This window comes from Podarcis cretensis (genome assembly GCF_951804945.1).
Source record: "Podarcis cretensis genome assembly, chromosome: 16".
NCBI lineage: Eukaryota > Metazoa > Chordata > Lepidosauria > Squamata > Lacertidae > Podarcis > Podarcis cretensis.
The window spans coordinates 861472-882393 of NC_137186.1; the positions used below are offsets into that span (position 1 = coordinate 861472).

Consider the following 20922-nt stretch of genomic DNA (forward strand, 5'->3'; position numbering starts at 1 on the left):
GAGGGAGGGAATGCGCACGCGCGAGGGAAGTGCTTCCGGGTTGGAAGGGGAGAGGCGCCGAGAGGAGCGCGCAGAAGGGCTCTAGTGGGAGGGAAGGGGGCCATAGAGAGGCGCGCGCAGAGCGGCAGCTCCTAAATAACAATAAAACCAATAATCAAAATATATCGTATTGTTTTATTATATAGTATAATATGTTGTTGTTGTTCAACCACCATCACGATCAGGCTCCCCATTTTTATTTCTAGGTTCCAGTCCTCCTTTCAAGGCTTCCAGGTTGCCTCATGTGGCAGAGAGTTCCGCAGTTCAACTCTGGGTTGTTTCAAGGAGGACTTTCTGTTATTTGCCCCGCATTCAGCTTCACAGAATATCCATGAAGGTGCAGGTCAATTCTGTGTCCAGGGCAGCTGTCTACCAGCTCTGTCTGGTACACAGGATGAGACCCTCCCTGCCCGCAGACTGTCTGGCCAGAGTGGTGCATGCTCTGGTTATCTCCCGCTTGGACTACTGCAATGCGCTCTATGTGGGGCTCCCTTTGAAGGTGACCCAGAAACTACAACTAATCCAAAATGCGGCAGATAGACTGGTGACTGGGGGCGGCCGCCGAGACCATATAACACCGGTCTTGAAAGACCTACATTGGCTCCCAGTACGTTTCTGAGTGCAATTCAAAGTGTTGGGGCTGACCTTGAAAGCCCTAAACGGCCTCAGCCCAATAGACCTGAAGGAGCGTCTCCACCCCCATCATCCAGCTTGGAAACTAAGGTCCAGCGCTGAGGGCCTTCTGGCAGTTCCCTCATTGCGAGAAGTGAGAATACAGGGAACCAGGCAGAGGGCCTTCTTGGTGGTGGCGCCTGCCCTGTGGAACGCCCTCCCACCAGATGTCAAAGAAAAGAACAACTACCAAACTTTTGGAAGACATCTGAAGGCAGGCCTGTTTAGGGAAGTTTTTAATGACGGAGGTTTTAATGTATTTTTAATCTTTTGTTGGAAGCCTCCCGGAGTGGCTGGGGAAGCCCAGCCAGATGGGCAGGGTATAAATAATAAATTATTGTTATTATTGTTATTATTTCAGAGTTACAAGAGGGAGAGGAAAAGCGTTCTCTCTCCCCTTTCTCCATGCCAGGCATAATTTTATAAACTTTTATCATGCTGCCTATCACTCACCTTTTCTCTAAACTAAAACTTTTATCTACACTATAATTTCCCAAACACTTCAGCCTTTCCTCACGGGGGACTCACTCCTTCCTGTGATCATTTTGCTGCCCATTTTCTGAAACTTTTCCAGCTCTACCCTCTCCTTTTGGAGGTGAGGCAACCAGAATTGGGCACAGTATTGCAAATGCGGCTGCACCATAGATTTGTATGTAGGAAAACTTGTCAAAATATCAACAAAATCGAATGTTTTACAACAAAATGTACGTAATAAAATTACGGGTTTTGAATGCTAAGGGTTGTTTAATGTATATATCAAAAGCCATGTTTTGTTTTCCAGACATGGACGTCTGTATTCAATGTCAAGAAGATCAATATCCAAACCGTGGCCAGGAGTTTGCCTATGTCTGCTCTACCCCTGGATCGTATGAACCTTTTCTAGCTCTGCAACATCGCCTAGCATCATTCGGCTCTTAAAGCAGGGAGGAAAAGGAGGAGGGAATATTATTCTCACACAAAACAGGGTGTCCGGAGTAACCTTTGACTTCTCTCTCTACACAAACACAGTGTTTCATCAAAAGAAAACGCAGGGAAGCAAAAAGAGGTCCAGGATCAGCTCGTCCACCTTTATTTTTAATAATTATTCTTACACACACACACAAACACCCCTCCCTCTGAGGTTCTGCCCGTCTCAGGAAGGAGAGCAGACATCAAACCCCCAGAACCCACCCCACCAGTCCTGGCAGGGATGAGGATGGCGTCCCCCCCCCCCGACTGACCTCTCCTGGCTTTCTCTCTGGCCAAGCCCTAGTTCCCGGGGGCCCAGAGATGGAGGGGCACCAAGAGAGGGGCAGTGTTAACCAGAGGGGCAGGGAGGGTTAGTACTGAAAAGTGGGGAGAGAGGGCACCCAGCAGCTGTTTGGGGCAGGGACGTTTTCAATGCCTCCATTTAAATCAGTGCTTTCTGAAAATCGCCTCGGCCAGGCATCCCCATTGGGGCTCAGGTGGGGCCGCTGGACGCTCCCTCTTCCTCCCTGCCAGGTGCGGAGGGGATCCTGCTCCAGCGGCAACACTTCTTGCGTGGCCCAACACCGTCACAGAACTTCGAAGGAGCGGTGCCGGCCGGCTTCCAAAAGGCAGATTCCAGGGAACCCCAGGCAAAAAAAGGAGGACCTGCTGTTACTGAGCACTGCAGGCCTAAGACGGTGGTCCGTTGGCGGGATAGTCTCCTTCTCTGACCCCCCCAGCATCCCCCCCTCACCTGCCTGGCTCCCTCAAGAGCCAACCAGGGGAGCAATTGACACACACACACGGCGGCTGAGCTCAATCTGTGAGTCGGTCCAGGGCAGGGAAGGAAAAGGAAAGAAGTGGGGGGGTGTCTCTTGCACCCCCACATACACACACACACCCCAGGACCCCAGAGATGGCAGCAGCATGTCCATTTACATCCCTTGAGACTTTCTGAAAGCCTCTAACTTGTATCATCCTATTTGGATTTTTTCTTATAAAGTTCCCCCGCACACATACGTATTAACACAGTCAGCCCAGCCCCTTTTAGGCACCTGGTGATTGAAGAAAACCAAAATAAAAGGAGGTGGGGAGGGAGAGAGAGTCAGCCCCCCCAACCCCGGACACAGTAACGCCCTTCCGGGGACCCCTCTGCCACGTTCCTCCCGGTCCGCTCGCTCTGTGGGGTCACATTATCTGGCACTGGTCTCCTCCTCCTGAGCTGGCTGCGTCTGGCAGGTTCATTCCCTCCAGGTCGAAGTTCAGGCCGGGGGGCTGCAGGAGGAAGAAGATGGAGAGAAGGGGGAGATTAGCCGGGACCCCTGCATTGCAGGGGGTTGGAATAGATGACCCGCAGGTGTCCCTCACAACTGTACGGTTCTATGGACTATTTCCTGTTGTGCCGGAGGGCAGGACGTTAACCAACAAATTGCAAGAAAGGAGGTTCTGACTAAACCTCAGGAAGAGCTTTCTGAGAGCAAGAGCCGTTTGGCAGAGGAATGGGCCCTGTCTGAAGGCTGGTTCTCCTTCGCTGGAGATTTCCAAGCAGAGGTTTGTTGGCCACCTGCCAGGGATGCTTTCGCCGCGATTCCGGGGGGTTGAACTAGATGGCCCTGGGGGATCCCTTCTAACCCCACAATTCTTTGATTGGCTTGCAGGAAGGAAAGGTGTGGGCTGAATTAAGAAGGGAGCTGTGGTCCAGCTACATCTGGAGGAATGAAGGAAGGGAATGCCGGCGAGACAGGGGAGAAGGAGTGTGTGTGTGTGTGTGTGTGAGAGAGAGAGAGAGAGAGAGAGAGAGAAAGAGAGAGAGAGAGAGAGAGAGAGAGAGAGAAAGGAAGGAAGGAAGGAAGGAAGGAAGGAAGGAAGGAAGGAAGGAAGGAAGGAAGGAAGGGAAATGGGTCACCATCTGCCCCCGACCCAAACTCACCGATTCTCCTGCCAGTTCCTTGGGGGGGTGGCCGAGGTCTTGGAGCTGGAAGGCAGACAAAACAGGCAGCGGCATCAGCAAGGAAACCATGGGAGGGGGCTCAATTTCCTGCCCTCCGTGCCCTCTCCCCCCTACCCACCTGCTGCATGAGGTCCAGGACCATCTCAAAGCGGGCCTTGTGCTCCGTGTCGCCGTCGGTGGGCAGCTCGGCCTCAAACTGCTCACAAATCCTGCCCATGATGCTGTGCTGCTCCTGGTACTTCTCGAACTGCTCCTGTGGCAGGGAGTCGCGGTGGCTCTGCAGCCACTCCGGGTACTGGGGGAGGAAAAGAGGGGAGGGTGGGCCAGGCTGCTCCTACACGGACCGTAGGAAGCCCGATTTGGGCTCATCTTCTTCAGGGCTGTCTACACCAGGGGCAGGCAACCTAAGGCCCGGGGGCCAGATCCGAGCCTATCGCCTTCTAAATCCAGCCTGTGGACGGTCTGGGAATCAGCATGTTTTTACATGAGTACAAAGTGTCCTTTTATTTAAAATGCATCTCTGGGTTATGTGTGGGGCAGAGGAATTCGTTCATTCCCCCCCCCCCCCATGGTCTGAGGGACGGTGGACTGGCCCACGGCTGAAAACGGTTGCTGACCCCTGGTCTACACTAAGTGGGTCTCCAGGGTTTCAGATGGATATCTCTCGGACAGCCACACCTGGAGAAGCACTGAACCCGGGCCCTTCTGCTTGCTCTTTATCACTGAGCGATGGCCCTTTCCACTAAAAGTGAAGCAGGTCCCTAGTCCTCATGGTTCAAAAGGTAAAGGTAAAGGGACCCCTGACCATTAGGTCCAGTCACGGCAAACTCTGGGGTTGCAGTGCTCAACTCGCTTTACTAGCCGAGGGAGCCGGCGTACAGCTTCCGGGTCATGTGGCCAGCATGACTAAACCGCTTCTGGCGAACCAGAGCAGCACACAGAAACGCCGTTTACCTTCCCGCCGGAACGGTACATATTTATCTACTTGTACTTTGAGGTGCTTTCGAACTGCTAGGTTGGCAGGAGCAGGGACTGAGCAATGGGAGCTCACCCCGTCACGGGGATTCGAACCACCAACCTTCTGATCAGCAAGTCCTAGGCTCTGTGGTTTAACCCACAGCGCCACCCGCATCCCTCCTCATGGTTCTAGTGTTGTTTTTTCCAGGAATGTAGGGAGCAGCCTTACACTGAGTTAAGACCCTTGAGCCCACCTGCGCTCCTCTCCCATCCTGCTTAGGATGCCAGGGGCTGATCCTGGGACCTTCTGCATTCAAGGCAGCTGTTCTGCCACTGGGCTACGCTCCCCCCCCCCCGTGGTGGGCCCTTCCCCCTTACCTTCTCGGTGATCTCCTTCAGGGAGGGGTAGAGCACGTCTTTCGACAGCAGGTTCTGCATGATGCTTTGCATGATGGGCAAGAGGCTCCCTTCGCCGTCTCCTTCCTCCAAGCCAAGGCCTTCCATGGTCTTTGCAAGCTCCTCTTCGGAGACGCTGGAGTTCTGCGGGAGAAGGAAGGGGGGACGGCTGTTAAGGAGTCTGGGCGAGGAAGCCAACGTCTTCACGGAAGGAAAAGGCAAGCGGTGGCCTCCAGCCCCGCCGGCTACGTTCTAAGTCCACTGCCCCATAGGAGGCTACCAACTCGGACGGCTTTAAAAGAGGATCAGACAAGTTCATGAAGGAAGGGAGGATCCTGCTCTGGGGGTTTCCCTTGCCAGAGTGGTGCATGCTCTGGTTATCTCCTGCTTGGACTACTGCAATGCGCTCTCCATGGGGCTACCATTGAAGGTGACTTGGAAACTGCAATTAATCCAGAATGTGGGAGCCAGACTGGGGACTGGGAGCGGCCACCGAGACCACATAACACCAGTCCTGAAAGATCTGCATTGGCTCCCAATACGTTTCCGAGCACAATTCAAAGTGTTGGTGCTGACCTTGAAAGCCCTAAACCAGGCATAGGCAAACTTGGCCCTCCAGATGTTTTGGGACTACAACTCCCATCATCCCTAGCTAACAGGATCAGTGGTCAGGGATGATGGGAGTTGTAGTCCCAAAACATGCTTGCCCTAAATGGCCTCAGCCCAGTAGACTTGAAGGAGCGTCTCCACCCCCATCGTTCAACCCGGACACTGAGGTCCAGCTCCGAGGGCCTTCTGGCAGTTCCCTCCCTGCGAGAAGTGAGGTTACAGGGAACGAGGCAAAGGGCCTTATCGGTGGTGGCGTCCACCCTGTGGAACGCCCTCCCACCAGATGTCAAAGAAATAAACAACTATTTTACTTTTAAAAGACAACTGAAGGCGGCCCTGTTTAGGGAAGTTTTTAATGTCTGACACTGTATTGTTTTTAATATTCGGTTGGAAGCCGCCCAGAGTGGCTGGGGAAAGCCAGCCAGACGTGTGGGGTATAAATAAATTATTATTATTATTATTATTATTTCTCAAAAGTGGCCAGCTGGGAGCCCAAGTGGGACCCTGAGCACAACAGCAGCTCCGCAGTTCCCCGCCACCTGTTATTCTGTGGTAGATTGCTCTTGGGCATGGAGGTTTTGCTATCACAGCAGACCTCCGCATGGCGATCCTGGCCTTCTGGATCAGGCCAGCGCCCCATCTAGTCCCAGACTCCTGTTCTCACAGCAGCCAACCAAATGCCCCAAAGGGAATCCCGCAAGCGGGCCCTGGGTGCAAGAGAAGCAGCAGCGCTCTCCCCGCTTGCAGTTAGAGCAGCAACTGGGACAGACGTCGACGAAATGGGGTCTGCAGAGTGGATCCGCCGCTGGAAACGCAGAGGAAGCATTTCGGAGAAACCAGGGAGGCAGAAAGGGGTTCAGGGGTTTACCTGGAGGTCGTCTGCGTTCTTTGCCAAGCCGCTGAGCGTCTCTTTCAGGCAGGAAGTGAACTCCTGCTGGGAGCTGGAGTCGCTTCCTGCAAAAAAGCGAGGGAGAAAAGTGTTTAAGAGACCCCGGGAGAGGAAAATGCATTTGGTTTTCAAATGAAAAAATATTATTTCTATATTTAGACCATTTCTACACCACTTAATAAGTTATCCTAAATATATAAATCTCTTAAGTGGTGCACGAAAACCTAAAGCGACGACTAACAACTTGAATGACAAATGTTACAAAAATATAAAGCCACACACACATTTATATACGTAATTCCTGAGAAAGTTGAAGCAGTTTTAATCTGATCTGATATTTCAACTTATGTAAGTTTTAAAGCACTGTCGTGATTTTTTTCTTGATTTTACTGTTTTAACTTTTTGGTAAATCGCTTTGAGGGTTGTCGTTTGTTTACACAATCAAGCACTGTATAATTTTTACGAAATAAATAACCCAGCATCATTTCCTTCCGCTTCTGACACACCTGCCCTCTCGGCCTCTTTGCTCTCACCCAGGAGCCTGAAAAGGGGTGCAACCTCACCGCTCCCCCTGTCTTTATTTCGAAAGGGCACCAGAAATCCTGCAACGGGAATTTGGAGAACCCAAGGGCCTGAGACTCGCTTGAGGGAAGAAGGGGTTCCCACAAAACATCCATGAGCTGCCATGGCAAAGGTCGTGATTCTGTGCTGAGTTGCCCTGGTGCCCCAAATCCATCCGTCGGAAAAGTTGCTTGAAGTCGGGCAACACTGGCATTCTGACTCAAGTTCAGAAAGAACTTTCCAGGGGTGAGAGCCATTGGATAGTGGAGCAGGCAACCTCGGAAGGTGGTGGGTGAGATCTCTTTCAGAGGCTGGATGGGCATTGTGCCAGGGAACCTTTAGCTGTGATTCCAACTGTAAAAGTAAAGGCAAAGGGACCCCTGACCATTAGGTCCAGTCGTGGACGACTCTGGGGTTGCGGCGCTCATCTCGCTTTACTGGCCGAGGGAGCCAGTGTACAGCTTCCGGGTCATGTGGCCAGCATGACTAAGCCGCTTCTGGCGAACCAGAGCAGCGCACAGAAACGCCCTTTACCTTCCCACTGGAGTGGTACCTATTTATCTACTTGCACTTTGACACGCTTTCAAACCGCTAGGTTGGCAGGAGCAGGGACTGAGCAACGGGAGCTCACCCCATCGCGGGGATTCGAACCGCCGACCTTCTGATCGGCAAGTCCTAGGCTCTGTGGTTTAACCCACACCGCCACCTGCGTCCCCACATACAGTTCTGCAATTCTACGTGTAGCAACAGCAACAGCAGTTCTCCGGGCCAAATTCTGTGCGACTGCCATTAAACTTAGGGAACAAGCTGTACTACCAAAATGATTAAGGTTTTAAATGACAATTTTAGGTTCTATTTTAGTGATCAAGATTTAATGTATATTTTTATCTGCCACTATATCCGAATTGTCTCTGTTATACCCAATTGCAATTCAATGTATTCCTGCTGTGTTTTGTGATTTTCCTGATATTGTAAGTGAGCCAGAACTGGTCTGTGGCCATAATAATAAAATTCATTCATTCATTCAAATTCAGCTGTCCTTCGTTGAAGGTTTTTAAGCAGAAGTTGGAAGCCCACACAGCATTTTCAAAGCAACACCAGTTTGAACTCACGCAGGTTAGAAAATGCATGGATCTCGTTGGGGCAGTGAGGTATTTTTAGCTAACCAGTGGGAGTCCGGGTATATGTGTGTGTGTTTTTTGAAGAGCATTCGTTTCAAAGAGCCCCTTTCAAAGTGTCAGTTTTATTTTATTTTATTTATTTATTTATTTTTGATGAAAAGAGAGGATGTTAAATTGCAATATGTTATGTTAAACTACTTAAATGAAAATAAGGTTGGAAGGATTTGCTGAAACAACGATCTGAATTAGAATACAAAATTGGGAGGTGAGAGGAGGTCAAGAAAATAAGTAAAGGAAGAAAGTTATGCAAAGGATTAATTAGTTTTTTCTATTTTTATCTTTCTTTTTTGGTGTTGTTATGTCTTTTTGTATTTTGTATTTTGTTTTTTGTATTTTGTAATTTTCTTTTCTTCTTTTTGTTATTTTTAAATTTTGAATAAATATTATTCAAAGTGTCAGTTTTAACACATATTTTTTATTTAAGTAACAGCATAGCGGTAAGATCTCTTGATTGATGTAAAGCAGCATGAAAGGTGCTGGGTCTAATGTTCAGATGGAGGCCCCTTAGCTTTGCTTCATAAATGTGTGATGCTTAGGGTGGGTGGGAAAGCACCCCCTCATTTATTCTGAGAAGCGCGGAAGTCTTCGTTTTGAGAAGGACGGGGTGTGAGCGTGGGCTCCTGTCCTCCAGAGATGGCGGCACTGCACATTTTGGGATGTTGTCTCAGGGAATTGTGGAGTTGGAAGGGAGCCCCAGGGCTCATCTAGTCCAGCCCCCTGCAAGGCAGGAATTCCAGCTCAAACATCCTTGACAGATGGCCGTCCAACCTCTGCTTAAAAACCTCCAAGGAAGGAGAGTCCGCAACCTTCAAGGGAGACCATTCCACTGTGGAACAGCTCTTATTCACAGCAGGTTACAGCAACAGGTTACAGCAACAACTAAGGCAACATTTTTCCACCTTCGCCGCATCAAGCAGTTGGTCCCTTACCTTTCCCGCCCTGACTTGGCCACAGTGATTCATGCGACGGTCATCTCCAGACTTGACTACTGTAATTCACTCTATGCAGGGCTGCCTTTGAAGCTGTCCCAGAAACTCCAGCGGGTGCAGAATGCTGCAGAGGCTCCTCACGGGGTCTCTGCCATGGGAGCATATTCACCCAGTGCTTTTCAAGCTGCACTGGCTCCCGGTGGAGTACAGGGTCAGATTTAAGGTGCTGCTTTTGACCTTTAAAGCCCTTCACGGCCATAGGACCCTCGTACCTACGGGCCCGCCTCTCCTGGTATGCCCCACGGAGAGCCTTGAGGTCCATAAATAGCAACACCCTAGTGGTCCCGGGCCCTAAGGAAGTTAGATTGGCTTCGACCAGAGCCAGGGCCTTTTCAACACTGGCTCCGGTCTGGTGGAACGCTCTGCCTCATGAGACCAGGGCCCTGTGGGATCTGATTTCTTTCCGCAGGGCCTGTAAGACAGAGTTGTTCCACCTGGCCTTTGGCTTGGAGCCAATTTGATTCCCTCCCTCTCTTTCTTTTTTCATTTCCTTCTCCTCCTGCAATGAGGCTACATTTTAATATTTTAATGTTTCAATATTTTAATGTTGTATTTTTAAATTTTGTTTTTAAGTTGTAATCATTCAACTTGTTTTTATTATTGCTTGTAAGCCGCTCTGAGCCCGGCCTTGGCTGGGGAGGGCGGGGTATAAATAAAAAATTATTATTATTATTATTATTGTCAGAGAGTTCTTGCTGAAGTTCAGTCAGAATCCCCTTTCTTGTAACTTGAAGCCATGGGTGCGAATCCAGCCCTCCAGAGCAGGAGAAAAGAAGCAAGTTCCCTCCTCCATGTGACAGCCCTTAAGATATCTGTTCTCCAGGCTAAGCTGTCAGGAGCTTGTCCTACACTTGAGTAGGACCCTGGCAGAGACACATGCCCAACTGGCATGTTCTCTCCCTCCTGGTCGATCGTTCGGGAGCTTCAAAAGCTTTCTTCAGCCCGAACATCAGAGCGACCGATGCCAACAGACACCGGCACACTTAGGGATTCGCAGAGCTTGCGCATTTCGCGTGACAGACCTCAGCAACTCAGCATTTTGGCTAATCTACTTTATTTACATATAAACACACACGGAGCACTGCAACATGGCTCCCTCTCTCTCTAGCATCAGACAGCAAAGAGAAAAAGAACAAAGGACAATGGTCCCTCTTCACGGAACACAGTTAAACAAACATCCTGACTCCATCACTTCCCACTCAGTGGAGTCAAAACATATACCGCCATGTGATAGAGAACAATCCCATAACTGCAGTCACGGAGTAGGAATTCTAACATCCGCAGCTCCCTCAACCATTCCTTGGCTTCCAGACCCTTGACCATCTCAGTCACCCTCCTCTGCACATGCTCCATCTTTTCAAAATCCTCCTCCAACGGAGGTGCCCAGAACTGGACTCCAGGAGGGGTCTGACCAAGGCAGAATAGAGTGGGACTATCACTTCCCTTGGGACGCGGGTGGCGCTGTGGGTTAAACCACAGAGCCTAGGACTTGCCAATCAGAAGGTCGGTGGTTCGAATCCCCGTGACAGGGTGAGCTCCCGTTGCTCGGTCCCAACTCCTGCCAACCTAGCAGTTCGAAAGCAAGTGCAAGCAGATAAATAGGTACCGCTCCAGCGGGAAGGCAAATGGCATTTCCGTGCGCTGCTCTGGTTCACCAGAAGCGGCTTAGTCCTGCTGGCCACATGACCCGGAAGCTGTATGCTGACTTCCTCAGCCAGTAAAGCGAGATGAGCGCCGCAACCCCAGAGTCGGCCACGACTGGACCTAATGGTCAGGGGTCCCTTTACCTTTTTATCCCTTCCCTTGATCTGGGCACTAGACTCTTCTCTTTCTAGCAATGTCCAGCTGGAGAGAGCAAGTTCAGTCCCTGCCTGGCTTTCCGCTAAGAAGAGGGGCGAAGAAAGAGGAGCTCAAGAAACTCCCCAAAAGCAACTCGCTCACCGACTCTGCCTGCTGCTTCGGAGAGCTTCTGGAACTGCTCCACCAAGTGGGGCTCCTCCTCAGCCAGCTCCTTCATGGCCTTCTCAAACTCGGCAGTGGCCTGGGAGGCCAGTTCGCTATCGAAGAGGTCCTGGAAGAACTTTTCCTGCGAGGCAAAGAGGGAATCCTGGGAAGAGAAAAAGCAAAATGGGTGAGACAAGCAGTGGGGCTCAGCCCCCCCCACCACCCTGGATTTAAGCAGACGGAAGCCCTGAGTCTTGCCCTGACCGACCAACATGAATAGCCCACCAAACATTTGCCTAGGCAGCTGGCTAAGTCCAGGAGCAAAAGGAAAATAAATAAATCTGTTCTCAAGAACTTTCCTGTCCTTTACTAGGAAACCAGAAGCATTTTTACTTGGCATTGTAGGGGAGAATATTAACAGACAGGATTATAAACTGTTTTTATATGCAACAACAGCAGCAAGAATATTTATTGGCACAAGAATGGAAGCAAGAAGAATTACTGATGAAAGAAGAATGGCAAATTAAATTAATGGATTATGCAGAATTAGATAAATTAACAGGAAGGATTCAAAACCTGTGGGATCAGAGATTCTTAGAGGACTGGAGTAAATATTTGAACTATTTGAAAAGCAATTGTGATAAACAGATTACACTAGGAGGACTGCAAAAAGTTCTGTAAGGAGGGCTTTGTGAAATATTGCAAGGAAGACTTTGATAAGAATTATTAGATAAGGACGATTAAAAGTAATAGAGAAATTAAGAAATGCAGAACAAGTGATAAAGAACGGAAAATCTTTAGAGGTTGTTGACGGAAGTCTAAATTACTGTATAAGATAAGAAGTTATGTTAAATGATTGTTCAAACTTATATGTTAAAAAATAAATAAATAGATATATAAATATAAAATAAGAACTTTCCTGTCCACTCGCCTGGAAACAAAGCTCACTCGCCAGAGGAGAGCAAGGCAAGGAGCTATTTAGAAGCTCAAATCAGCCCCACGCTCGACCCTCTCTGACATCTGCACACGTTCTTGTGTGGCCTAAAGGGCCCATTTTACAGAGCGGGAACTGCAAATTGTTCTCAGGATCAAGAACATGGATAGGCAAACTAAGGCCCGGGGGCCGGATCCATCCCAATCTCCTTCTAAATCGGCCCGCAGATGGTCCAGGAATCAACATGTTTTTACATGAGTAGAATGTGTCCTTTTATTTAAAATGCATCTCTGGGTTATTTGTGGGGCATAGGAATTCGTTCATTTCCCCCCCTTCAAAATATAGTCCGGCCCCCCACAAGCTCTGAGGGACAGTGGACTGGCCCCCTGCCGAAAAAGTTTGCTGACCCCTGATCAAGAAGCTGTAGGCTGTTTCAGCAACGGGGAGAAGAAGCAAGGGGCGGTCAGAGGTCCTGTCCATGTGCGATCCTCTCCCCTTGCCGAGCCAAGACCCCCAAGGCCCATCTCCTTGGGAGCAAGGGGGCTGCCCCACACATCCCCACGTTCCCAGGGGGGCACTCAGGTCCCCTGCCCTACCTTGGCAGCATCTCCAGGAGATTTCTCAGAGACGCTACCGTCCCCGACGGAGGCAGTTGAAGGGGGCGGCGATGGGACTGGCTTGGCCTTATCAAAGTCATCGAGGGCACCTAAAGGAAGGGAGAGAAAGAAGAGTGATGAGGAAAGGCGGGGGGGGGCATTATTGAAACAGCCGCCCCCTCCCGAGGGAGCAGACGTGAGCAGGTACCATCTCCCCTAAATCCAGAAGGCAAGAGAGGGGTTTCTTTGCTGGGGGGCCCAGGGTGGGATTTACCCAAGGAAAAGGCACCTTCTGGGGGCTTCCCAGCACACAATGGTGCAGGAAGACCCCCCCACCCCGGTGTTTCCCAAAGGGGGCGATATCACTCCCTGGGGGGGCACTGTAATGATCCAGGGGGTGGGAGAAGCAATTGGGGGGGGGCGTTGAATAAAAATAAGGGAGCGGTGGAAGAATAAAATTTTGAACAACCGTTTGCACACATTTCATCTGTTGCATAGTGATGCTGACTGATGTAACATAAAGTCACAGTGATTCTTTTCCAAATAAACACACAAAATGCAATTTATAACCGATCAGTCCGCCGAATGTTGCCACGTTTTGATCAATAATGCTATAATTTCAATCTCCAAGGTGCCTTATTTACAACATCTTTCTTTACTACATTGCAGGACGTAGGTGGAAATATAGATACATAAAAGAACGCAGATTTGTCACGGCTGCATTTCTCTCTTCACTTAAAGTAGGCAAATTTAATGGCCAAATCCGCTTCCAGCCTGCTCCTTAAACCGCCCAGATCCTGAGAAGAATCTCTTTTCCAGACTCCACCTTGGAAGGAAGGAGCGAGTGCGAGGAGGCGGCGTTGTGGGAAGAGGGGACACGGAGGCCAGGATCCTGCCCCTATTGAGCTCAAGGCAGATCCTGGCTCCAGTGTGCCTAAGCAAAAGCGGGTTTTTTAAAAGAATGGAGAACCCAAACGTTCAATTTGGCAGGGCTGCGAAATGACAGAAAATCTGCAAGGATCCTGACACACTAAAGTTCTTACGAAAGGAGATAAAAGTTCAAAACAGTGATGCAACTGAGAGAACCACCTCCAGACTCTTGCCTCACCCAAGAGGATCACAGCGTTGTGTTGGGCAACAACAACAATCCCTGCTGAATAGGGGCGCTGGATGAGGTCCTGGGAAAGGCTCGGGTTCAAATCTTGCCACTCCGCCAGGGAGGAGTGTGACCGCTGCCTTCCAATCTCACAAGGTTGTCGTGGGGATTAAAGGGGGGGGGGGCAACGCACACCACCTTGGGGGAAAGGTGGGTCAAAATGTGCCCCACAGCAAAACGCGCATCATAATATTATTTTTTTGCTATTTATGTATTGATTCATAAAATCGATATACCACTGATGGTGTTAAAAAAAATATTGATCCTCATAAAAAGCAAAACAATAAAGTTATCGGGGAAAACAGTTAAAAACAGCTGTTGGAAACATTCAAAAAATAATTAAAATCAACAATAAGCTAAAAATTAAGGCACATGTAAACATTCCGCCTATCTGGATAGTCTTGTTTAAACAAAAATGTTTTTAGCCGGCGCTGTAAAGAGCACAGCAAAGGCCCCTGTCAAGAGGCAGGGAGTTCCACAGGGTGGCTGCCAACACACTAAGATGCTGGTTTCTTAGGGATGCAGAATGGGTGCCGTACGGCACCTGCACCAGTGCCAGCTCTGCAGATTTAGCAGGGTGGGCGTATATGGCGTAAGATGATCCCTGGTCCTAAGCTGCTAAGGGCTTATATTGTAATATCCCGAATTTGTCAGGGCAAGAGAGGGCAAGGCACAAACGTCAGAAAATGCACTCGTGAGCGCCAGGTGAGCCCCCAGGGAGGAGGGTCACCTGCTGCCACAGAGGAGCCCGAGGGCAGCCTCACCCCCCTGAGCCAGCCCATGCAGAAACCCTAGGCCTGTGGAGTCGCAAGGGACCCCCAGAGGTCATCCAGCCCAACCCGCTGCAATGCCGGAATCTCAGCTAAGTCTTACATGGCAGAGGGCCATGCAACCTCTGCTTTAAAATCCCCAGGGGGAGTGCGTCATGTGGGGACGGGGAGGGGGGCACTGTGCCCAGCGATGGGGGTCTCTATCCACTCCGCCAAGAGGGCATTTATTTTAATTTGGGGAGGTGGGGCAGGGTTTCAACTCTTCCTGCTGGGACACGTTATAAGAGACCTTCCCACGTGCACACACACACACACACACACATATACAGGCTTCTAAGCAGGGATATATGCAGCAGTATATGGGGCAGCCCCTTTTAAGGAGAAATATGGGGCGAGTCTCTTTAAACGCCCCCGCAGCGGGGATTCTCTTTGGGATGTGTGAACAGGGGAGGCATGGGGGGGGGTCAATCCCCGTGTCAGACACTTTGGGGGGAAGGTGGGGAATGGAGGGGGAGCCTCTCCCCCAATCTACACGCAGCTGCCCCCCCCCAAACCAGCCGGGGAGGCCTGGCAGGCGGCAGCCCCAAGGTCAAGGTCCTTTGCGGGGAGGCTCTCTTCCTGCCTGCCCCCCTGTGGGGTGGGGCAGACCCAGACCCTTCTCACCCCACGGCCTGACACGCGTGTCGCGACCCTGATCGTGTGAACGGGGGTGGGGGGAGGGAAGAGGGCAGTTTCGGGGCGGGGCTTGGGTTTGCGTGTGGCTTGGAGGTGGGTCCCCCTCTACCCGCCACTACCCCGGGGTCTCCCCCTTCCTTACTCTCGAGTAGCTCCTCCAGCTCCGCGTCCTGCTGCTGCGGCTGCTGCTCTTGCGGGGCGGGCGCCGCCATGTCTGCCGGGAGGGAGGCGGGGAAGCCGGGCAGGAAAGCGGCCTCCTCCTCCTCCTCCTTCTCGGGCGGAGCCAGCCGGAGCCTCGCCTTCCCTTCCGCTCCTCCGCCGCAGCTCCGCCCTCCGGGATCGGGGCCCTTCCGCTTCTGCGCGGAGCCCAATGGGTCTACTCTGAGCAGGGCTCAGCTTCTCCTTGCGAGCCCGTCGCGGGAATTGGTGCATAGGCTGCCCCTCCAGCAGATCTCATGCACCTGCAGCCCACTACCAGAATCAGCACCAGCACTTTTGGGAAAACAAAAGAAAAAAATTCCTTCCAGTAGCACCTTAAAGGCCAACTAAGTTAGTTCTTGGTATGAGCTTTCGTGTGCATGCACACTTCTTCAGATACACATCTGAAGAATACACATCTGAAGATACACATCTGTGTATCTGAAGGAGTGTGCATGCACACGAAAGCTCATACCAAGAACTTAGTTGGTCTTTAAGGTGCTACTGGAAGGAATTTTTTTATTTTGTTTTGACTATGGCAGACCAACACGGCTACCTATCTGTAACTATCACTTTTGTGACTTGTCCCCACAAAACGCTTCATCACAGTTTCTTCCTATCTATTCAAAGGGCCTTTGCTGCACGATACTAAATGTAAGAATTCACTGATCAATGTGTCTATGTACTGGCTCACTGGGGAAACTTCAGAAATTCATCTAGACCTGTGAGCTCAGCTCCTCAGCAGCCCCTCTGCCTGAGGGATAATCCCTGGCATCCTGATACCTGAGGGCCAGACAGGTAGCCATTCCAGAAGTAACAAACCCAGATGAAGACAAAAGGGTGGGATGAATTTGGCTGGGAAAGAGGGAAATGTAAAGATCTCTTTTGTTCCACTTGATGGGTGTTTGGTGGAGGGCAAGGGGAACCATGGGGCAGGGTCCAGGATGCTCAGATTACGGCCACCAGACCTCCCCTTTCATGATGTAACCGTGATGTAGTTTAGTTTGGGGGGGGTGTAACATGGGGATTAAAGGTAAAGGGACCCCTGACCATTAGGTCCAGTTGTGGCCGACTCTGGGGTTGGGGCGCTCATCTCGCTTTACTGCCGAGGGAGCCGGCGTACAGCTTCCGGGTCATGTGGCCAGCAGGACTAAGCCGCTTCTGGCAAACCAGAGCAGCGCACGGAAACACCGTTTACCTTCCCGCCAGAGCGGTACCTATTTATCTACTTGCATTGATGTGCTTTCGAACTGCTAGGTTGGCAGGAGCAGGGACCGAGCAACGGGAGCTCACCCAATCGCGGGGATCCAAACCGCCGACCTTCCGATCGACAAGTCCTAGGCTCTGTGGTTTAACCCACAGCGCCACCCACGTCCCCAGCATTGGGATTAGCAGCTAACAAAAGTTTAGGGGCTCTTTTGGGGGGGCTTCCATCTTGTTCCACCTGATGGCAGGTGGGAGTCCTGTCGCGACAGTCTTCAATCAAGACCAAGCCGACTGGCTGCTGTTTTGCTCTGGTCTTCCTGGATGGTGTCCTGGTTTTTTGTCCAAGGGAGCCCTCAGATTTCTCCGTTAACAAGCCAAAGATGATTATAATGGGAAGGAATCATAGTTTGGAAGGGACCCCCAAAGGTCATCTAGCCCAACCCGCTGCAAGCGTAGGGGTCGCAGCTGAAGGATCCGCTTGGGCCGATAGATGAACCCCCTGGAGGCACCCGGAGGGAGGGATCCGTGTCTCCCCAGGGTGCAAGTCGCTTCTGCAAGGCGGGCGAAAGGGGGAGTCGGGATGCGAAACACACTCATTTTCAGGAAAGCTTCAGCTGGGAGAGGAGGGTCAAAAAACCCCAGGACGCCTTTGAACCCAGGGCATCTCCCCTCCCTTCCTTTGCATTTCTTCCAAGGAGCTCAGATCAAAATGAGCAGATAACAGCAAAGGCTGCTAGGTTCCTAGCTGGGGCAATCAGAAGAAGGGCCACTGACTGACTGCTGATTCAGGACTTTAAATTGTGCTCTTATATCAAATTTCCTTTTCTGCTATACTGTAATGTTTCACTGTTGCTATGGCCATTGGCTATTGCGAATGAAGTTTAGATAAATAGATAACTTATTGATTATGGTCGGAGACCAGCTTATAAAACACACTTGGGGGTTTTATCTTATCTCAGGCAGATCGCATCTTGTTTGAATCATGTTTGCATGATGCTTCTCCCTTCCAGCACTCAGGGAACAACCGTACTGCGCAACTGGCCAGAGGAGCAGGACCTCCTCTGAAATTCTTCTTCTCATCTTCCTCTCAGGAGCTCAGGGAACTTGTGGTGGTTGCATTAGATCAGGCATGTCCAAAGTCCATTTCGGGGCCCTAATCCGGCCCATCGGTCGGTTGAATCCAGCCCCTGTGGCAGTTTATTTCCTGGGGTAAAATCCTAAAAAACCCTCAAGAACTTCAATCCTAAAAAAAGAGGTCAACAACAATAATTATGTGGTTTTAGCAGAAAAGATATAAAGGATTAAGTAAAAATGAATTGGTTAAAGAAGAGAATGTAAAATCACAATATATTAAGATAAATTATTAAGATAAAAACAAAGCTGGAAAGGATTTGCTGAAATATTTAACTGAATTAGAATACAAAAATGGGAGGTGTGAGGAGGTCAAGGAAGTAAGTGAATGAATGCAAGTGATGTAAAGGTTTGATCTGGTTTTTTTTCAATTGTTTGTATTTTTCTGTCTTTTTTAATTTTCTTTTTTTCCTTTTTTCTCTTTGTAATCTTTAATATTTGAATAAATATTATATATATATAAAAAAGAGGTCAACAACTTTGGTCGGCCCCCATGGCCCTTCCCTTCATCACATCTGGCCCTCTGAAAAAAGTTTGGACGCCACGGCTTAGATATTCCCAGCTGGGACCTTCCTCCTCCTCCTCCCCCTTTGTCCAAGGTGTCTTCATCACCATCTTCCATCTTCATCCGCTCAGGGGGGAGTAGAGGGGCTCCCCCCCCCGCCTTTGGGCACCCTGAGCTGCATGTTTTTAGGGACACCCCCTCCTGGTGGGACGATGGAAGGAATCACGATGGAAAACCCATTTTGTTGCTGTTCCTTTTCGGCACCCCATGACCCGCCTCGCCGAGAGAGCCCCCTGGAAGACTGCTTTGGCAATGGGTGGCCCACCCTGCGGGGGGGCGGGGGGGCGCCTTGGAAGAACAGGCCAGGGTGCTGCCAAGGCTTGGTTGCCACGGCAACTGCGGCCCACCACTCAGGCCAAAGCCTGAGCCCAGTTTTGAGGGGGCTGCCCCTGGTCTCCTAAGCAGCTGAGGCGAAGAGGGGGCTGTCACCTGCTCCCCCCCCAAAAGTGGGCACGGAGCTCCCAGACCCCCTCCTCAAATCCTTCCCCTCCAGGGAGACCCTCTCAACCTGTGGGTCCCCAGATGGACTACCAACTCCAATCATCCCTGAGCTCTGGCCTTGCTAGCTATAATTATATAATAATAATTTATTATTTGTACCCCGCCCATCTGGCTGGGTTTCCCCAGCCACTCTGGGTGGCTTCCAACAAAGAACAAAAATACACTAAAATGTCACACATTAAAAGCTTCCCTAAACAGGGCTGCCTTCAGATGTCTTCTAAAAGTCAGATAGTTGTTTATTTCCTTGACATCTGATGGGAGGATGTTCCACAGGGCGGGTGCCACCACCGAGAAGGCCCTCTGCCTGGTTCCCTGCAACTTGGCTTCTCGCAGGGAGGGAACTGCCAGAAGGACCTCGGAGCTGGACCTCAGTGTCCAGGCAGAATGATGGGGGGTGGATTCGGTGCCTTAAGAGAGAATATAATGAAACCTTGAATAAAATTTAAGATTTTAACTGATGCTAAAGAGGTGGATTTGCCCTGCCAGACCTTAAGCTTTATTATGAATCAGCCGCTTTTTGCTGGCTGAGAGAATGGCTGCTTCTTGAAAACACGGATATCTTGGATTTAGAAGGTTTCAATAATGTTTTCGGGTGGCATGCATATTTGTGGTACGATAAGGTCAAAGCACACAAAGCTTTTAAAAACCATATTGTCAGGAAAGCACTGTTTAATGTTTGGATAAGATATAAGGACTTGCTTGCAAGCAAAACGCCAATGTGATTGTCACCAATGGAGGCCAAGGCTCTGAAAAAACTCAATATGGAGGCAAATTGGCCGAAATATTGGGAAATTTTGGAGCAAGAAGGAGACAGATTAAAACTGCAGAGTTTTGATAAACTAAAAAACAAAGTACGAGATTGGCTTCATTATTATCAAATAAGGGAGGTTTTTAATTTGGACAAGAAAACTGGCTTTCAGGTGGAAAAATCAAAATTGGAAACAGAATTGTTAGATCCTAAAACTAAGAATTTGTCAAGAATGTATAACTTGCTGCTTAAATGGAATACTCAGGATGAAACGGTGAAATCTGCTATGATTAGATGGGCACAAGATCTTGGACATAACGTTATGATGCCTGACTGGGAACAGTTATGGACCACTGGTATGAAGTTTATGGCATGTAATGCCTTAAGAGAGAATCTAATGAAAATGATGTACAGGTGGTACATGACACCAGTCAAGCTTGCAAAAATTTATCATTTGCCCGATAATAAATGTTGAAAATGTAAAGAGATTGAAAGTACATTCTTTCACCTTTGGTGGACGTGCCCAAAAATTAAGACCTTCTGGGAGATGATCTATAACGAAATGAAAAAGGTATTTAAATATACCTTCCAGAAGAAACCAGAGGCCTTTCTCTTGGGCATGGTCGGCCAATTGGTGCGAAAGGAAGATAGAACTTTTTTTATGTACGCCACAACAGCAGCAAGAATACTTATCGCAAAGTATTGGAAGACACAAGACCTACCCACCCGGGAAGAAGGGCAGATGAAGGTGATGGAGTACATGGAACTGGCTGAGATGACTGGCAGAATCCGGGACCAAGGAGAAGAGTTGGTGGAAGAAGATAGGAAAAAAATTAAAGTTTATCTTCAAAAATATTGCAAAATTAAGGATTGTTAGAAAGATGTTGGGAAAAGGAATTATGTGGTTTTAGTAGAAATGACATAAAGGATTAAGTAAAAATGAATTGATGAAAGAGAGAACGTAAAATTATAGCATATTAAGACAAATTATTAAGATAAAAATAAGGTTGGAAGAATTTGCTGAAACAACAAATTGAATTAGAATACAAAAATGGGAGGTGTGAGGAGGTCAAGGAAATAAGTGAATGTAAGCAAGTGGTGTCGGGACGCAGGTGGCGCTGTGGGTTAAAGCCTCAGCGCCTAGGACTTGCCGATCGAAAGGTCGGCGGTTCGAATCCCTGCGGCGGGGTGCGCTCCCGCTGCTCGGTCCCAGCGCCTGCCAACCTAGCAGTTCGAAAGCACCTCCGGGTGCAAGTAGATAAATAGGGACCGCTTACCAGCGGGAAGGTAAACGGCGTTTCCGTGT

The 20922-nt window shown here is 49.7% G+C and overlaps 1 protein-coding gene across 1 annotated transcript; it reads right to left on the bottom strand.

Moving 5' to 3' along the window:
• Window positions 1–1753: 1753 nt before the first annotated feature.
• Window positions 1754–15559, bottom strand: PEX19 (peroxisomal biogenesis factor 19). Its single transcript, XM_079958390.1, has 8 exons — window positions 15410–15559; window positions 12667–12776; window positions 11134–11299; window positions 6441–6526; window positions 4946–5107; window positions 3729–3905; window positions 3590–3634; window positions 1754–2934 (listed from the first exon to the last, which is right to left on the bottom strand). The coding sequence occupies exons 1-8, from the start codon at window positions 15477–15479 to the stop codon at window positions 2848–2850; spliced, it is 903 nt and encodes a 300-aa protein (XP_079814516.1). The 5' UTR covers window positions 15480–15559; the 3' UTR covers window positions 1754–2847.
• Window positions 15560–20922: the final 5363 nt, after the last annotated feature.

What these genes read in the sequence shown, in the direction of transcription:
- PEX19 (XM_079958390.1), bottom strand. Translation starts at nt 15,479, where the DNA reads ATGGCGGCGCCCGCCCCGCAAGAGCAGCAGCCGCAGCAGCAGGACGCG. An exon ending in CTCCTGGAGATGCTGCCAAG is followed by an intron (nt 11,300 to 12,666) that starts GTAGGGCAGGGG and finishes TTCTCTTCCCAG; the next exon opens with GATTCCCTCTTTGCCTCGCA. An exon ending in CGAAGCAGCAGGCAGAGTCG is followed by an intron (nt 6,527 to 11,133) that starts GTGAGCGAGTTG and finishes GCTTTTTTGCAG; the next exon opens with GAAGCGACTCCAGCTCCCAG.